We start from the raw sequence: 4569 nt of genomic DNA, 5'->3' as shown, positions 1-4569 counted from the left end.
TAAAATCATCAATTCATCAACAACAATATATTCAAAATAACACAACACAACAAAAATAATCACTCTACTTTCGCTAATACCACCACCAAATTAAAATTAAACAAAAATAGTGACCTTTCACTTTCTGAAACAAAAAGAAAACCCACATCTTCCACCAGCAGCAGCATACTAATATCTATGAAATTTGCAAATCAAACCTTATTAATTGAAGAACCATATAAGAAAAACAAAAAAATGGGGATATTTAAGCTTTCAAAATCGATTTTCACAATAATGGCCACCCAATAAAATTATACATTATAACAAAAAAAAAAGATGACCACCCAATTAAAAAACATCATTCTCTTCTTCTATCTTCTCTTCTTTTCCTACACCTTCAGTTCCTCAACTACCATAGAAGTTGAATCCACTTTTGAAAACTCTATCAACCGAAAATTACTCGGCCAAGACAAAGAACTGACACTATCCCACTTCAGATTCTATTGGCAAGACATAGTTGGAGGACCATGTTAGAATATATTAGAATCAATTAGTATTTATTAGAATTATTTAACATATATTATGTCATTATTATATCGATTCTCTTAACACCTATAAATATCTTTTTATATTGTATCATTTCACACAACCTGAATAGACACAAATTTTTTCTTCTACTGCTCTCTTTTATCTTTCTAACATGGTATTAGAGTCATGGTATCTTTCTTGAAGAGGATAAATTATTTTTTTCTGGTGAAATCACTGCATTTTTTCCACACTTTTCTTTTATGTTATTTTTTCTTGCCTTTTGTCACTCCTTTGATGCTTTTTCACCTCACCGATTAGCTTATCCTCTCTGTCTTGTGTCTTTCCGAGTCTAATAAATCAAACACCGTTGTCATATGTTGTTTACTTATTCCCATGGAGAAACTATAGTTTTTGTCACCTTCCGGCAGTTCGTCATCTTCTGACATTTTACCATCTCTTTACATTTTGCCACACTTTTGGGCAGTTTTTAGACAGTTCGCCATCTTTTTAAAAATTTCGTCTGCGTTTTTTCTATGGTAGTTTCGTCTATACTTTCATTGCAGCAGTTTTATCTGTGCTTTCTTGCAACAGTCTCATCTGCGCTTCTCGTACGACAGCTTCGTCTGCGCTTTCCTTGTGGCAATTATGTCTATGTTTTCTCATGTAAGTTCCGTCTGTGTTTTCTTATGACAGTTCCGTGTGCGCTTCCTTTCGACAGTTCTATCTGCACTTACTTCCGGTAGTTTCATCTATGCTTCCTTTCGGCAGTTCCGTACACTTCCTCCCGGCAGTTTCATCTGTACCCGTTCCATCAGTTTATGCAATTTTTTTATTTCATTGTTTTAAATAAGTTTCAAACTCAAGTTGTCTCTTGAGTTTGAGGGAGGATGTTAGAATATATTAAGATCAATTAGTATTCATTAGAATTATTTAGCATATATTATGTTTTTATTATATCAATTCTCTTAACACCTATAAATATTCTTTTATATTGTATCATTTCACATGACCTGAATAGATACAAATCCTTTCTCTACGGCTCTCTCTTATATTTCTAACAGGTCAAACCAACTTCAATCCCAATAGTCGAATGCAACTTCTTTGGCTTGGTTAGGGTAATAGACAATGCTTTAACCATAGTCCCAACTTAGCTAGCAATAATGGCAATAAGCTTCCAGTAGTTAAGATGAGACAACGAGGTTGGCGAGAAGATACAGATCTGTCGGCGACAAGGTTGGCAGCGAGAAGGAGTTATCGGCGGTGCAGAGTCGCAATCAAGCAACCTAGTGGTTATGTCGAGACGACGCCAAGGCTGGTGGCAAAGAGGTTGGCGGCAACGAGACTGGCCGTGAAGAGGTTGACCGCGACAATCTGGGGAGTTAGAGATCACCAAAGACAGTGTCACTGGAATATGAGGGAGGTGATAAGGATGGGGATGGGAATGGGGGAGGTCTGGTTCTGAAAGGGGTTAGGTGGCAAGGGATGGGATAACATAAAAAAGGGTAATTTAAAAATTAAAAAAAAGTTGAATAGAATGAATTCAAAATTTAACAAATGGGTATTTTTGATTAACAAAATTAATCTTTCATAGATATTAAATTAGTTTAATTTTTTTATAATCAATTTTGTCAAACACTCAAAATTTTTTTATTAAAAATAACTATTTACTCTTAAAATATTGTACACTATATTAATATTATATCCCTCATAAAGTTTTATTATTACATTTTACATACATGGTCATGTTGTCCTTTATATATCCCTTTATATTAGTCCTTTTTTTCTCTTTGCATTTATACTTAAATAGTTTATTTCCATTATCATCATGCAGATGTTATTCCAAATTTGTTCAATGAAGAAATAGAAGATAAAAGTTTAGAGCAAGAACATACGTTAGATTCTATAAGGGATTCTCCACACAATGGATCTTTAATGAATGAAGGTAACATAATTTTAGAAGTTAATATGTTGATATATGTGCATGAATTTTAATATGTTTATGTTTAATGATGATTTATAAATTATGTAAGTGTCGTTAAAATTAAAGTTATATTTTTTTTCGCATTTTAGTAATATTTGTTTTAGCAACTCTTTTTAAAAAACGTTGCTAAATAATAAAAAAGCGTTACCTTTTACTTGCTTGCACTGATCTTTGCAATAGAATTTATATACTTTGGTTAATATTTTGTTCCTCATGTTAAGGAAACAGTTAAGAAACTCTTGTTTTTTAAACTAGTTTTTAAAATTAAAATAGGTCTATTCAAATTTACTATAATATCAAAAAGTATTTGATCCAATGTAGCTGAATCATGTATATTCTACAAACTTTATGTTCCACGTATTCATTTTTAGATATAAGGGGATATGATTTTATAGTATTAATGTTGTCTTTTTGTTGTTGTCAATAACGACAATAACGATAGTAATAATAGGGCAATATATGTGTTTGTAACTTTGTATTTATAGTAGCTACAGCTACAGAGTGTGTGTGGGGGTTTGTGGTGGTGGTATATATTGGTGTCATGGTGTGTTGTATGTGGTGGTGGCGGTTTTTTTGGTATTGTGTCTTGTGAGAATGTGATGGCTGCAGCGTTTATGGCGGTAGTGACGATGATGGCATGAAAAATTTTAAAAATTTTGAAAAAAAAAAAAGACAAAAAACAATTATAAAATTGTCAAAAGAAATAACTCTATGTTGATTCAAAAAAATTTGACCAAAAAATAAAGTTGACATATTTAAAAAAATATAAAATTAAAATTGAAATAAAATAATTTTAGAGACAAAATTAAAATTAAAATTAATCCCAGATATTAAGAGTAAAAAAGTTATTTTTCCATTAAAAATTATCTAATATATTACAAGTGCATGTATTATAGTATATAAATTTTACGCATTAGTCAACCCCAACTTAGAGAAAGCCATTATCGTTTGTATGTTAGAACTTACCAGTATATAAGATATATTATAGAGTAATATTCCGATTTAATTTTCAAAAGATTTTTTTAACAAATTAATTTTTAACAAATTTTAACTATTAAATCAGTTTATAAATTCCTATTTCATTCTATAATCTCGCATATCATATTGCTTGTCTATGAGAAGGGACTAATGCGAAATATTTTCTAGAGGTTTTTTATATTTTTATTAAATAAAAATAAAAATTAATTTGTTTAACTTTTAATAAAATTTGATACAAAGATTGATTTGCTTAACTTAATTAATTAATAAAATGTCTAAGTCATTAAAATTTATTGAAAATTACAAAATTAGACAAAATAATTTTTTAATTAACTATCAAAATTGCATCTAAATTTTGGAAATGCCGATAAAAATAGCCCTCACTTTTGATAACAACAAAAATATTCTCAAAATATTATAAAATACAGTAAAAATAACCAAAATAGTACTATATTATTTTTAGAGAAAATTATCATTTCTATCTATAAAAGCTTTTACTGATAAATCTATCCATAAAAAAAAATTAAAGTTGTATCCATAAAAAATAAACTCTATACAACAAAATTATTCAAATATTGAAAAATCACCTAGAAACCTCAAATTATTCTTGTCCTAACCCTAATCTCAACACTTTTGCCCAAATTATCCACTGTCCCTATTTTTTTTGGTTCCGATTCTGCATATTGGATTTGCAGCAATGGTGTGCTGTTGTTTGATGCATAGTCCTTTGCCATGGCGTTTGATATTGTTAGTTATAATTGATTATTGATGATTCACTGAGAATGGGTGGAATGAAATTGTGGCGTTGGTGGATTTTTAGCGATTGGAAGCAGAGAATATCAATTAGTTTACTCCAATATATAGCGAATAAAGGATGCATATCACGAAGTACGTTGACGACGAACCTATCAATTTGACGGTGAAGCATGGCGATTGTGGTCTCATGTGGTGGTGGATTTGGATTTTGACATGGCTAGTTCTGTAAAATCCTAACCATCTCAGCTTACATTTTGAGAAAGATGATTGTAGAACAAGATGAAGAAATTAAGTGAAACAAATACTACTTTTTCCGTTGGCATGCTCGATCATCACTGCCATCTTTT

General features: G+C 30.4%; 1 protein-coding gene across 1 annotated transcript in view; it reads left to right on the top strand.

The window, feature by feature from the left end:
- The window catches only part of LOC107479167 (protein trichome birefringence-like 16), a 12809-nt gene that overhangs the window by 3084 nt on the left and 5156 nt on the right, over positions 1-4569 (top strand). The window contains exon 4 of the mRNA XM_016099316.3: positions 2339-2449. Within this exon, the coding sequence (XP_015954802.2) occupies positions 2339-2449 (111 nt within the window). The remainder of the gene's footprint in view (positions 1-2338; positions 2450-4569) is intronic.

Source organism: Arachis duranensis, chromosome 3 (assembly GCF_000817695.3).
Source record: "Arachis duranensis cultivar V14167 chromosome 3, aradu.V14167.gnm2.J7QH, whole genome shotgun sequence".
Taxonomy (NCBI): domain Eukaryota; kingdom Viridiplantae; phylum Streptophyta; class Magnoliopsida; order Fabales; family Fabaceae; genus Arachis; species Arachis duranensis.
The sequence above is the reverse complement of the archived record's forward strand: the minus strand, read 5'-3'. Positions and strand labels throughout refer to the sequence as shown.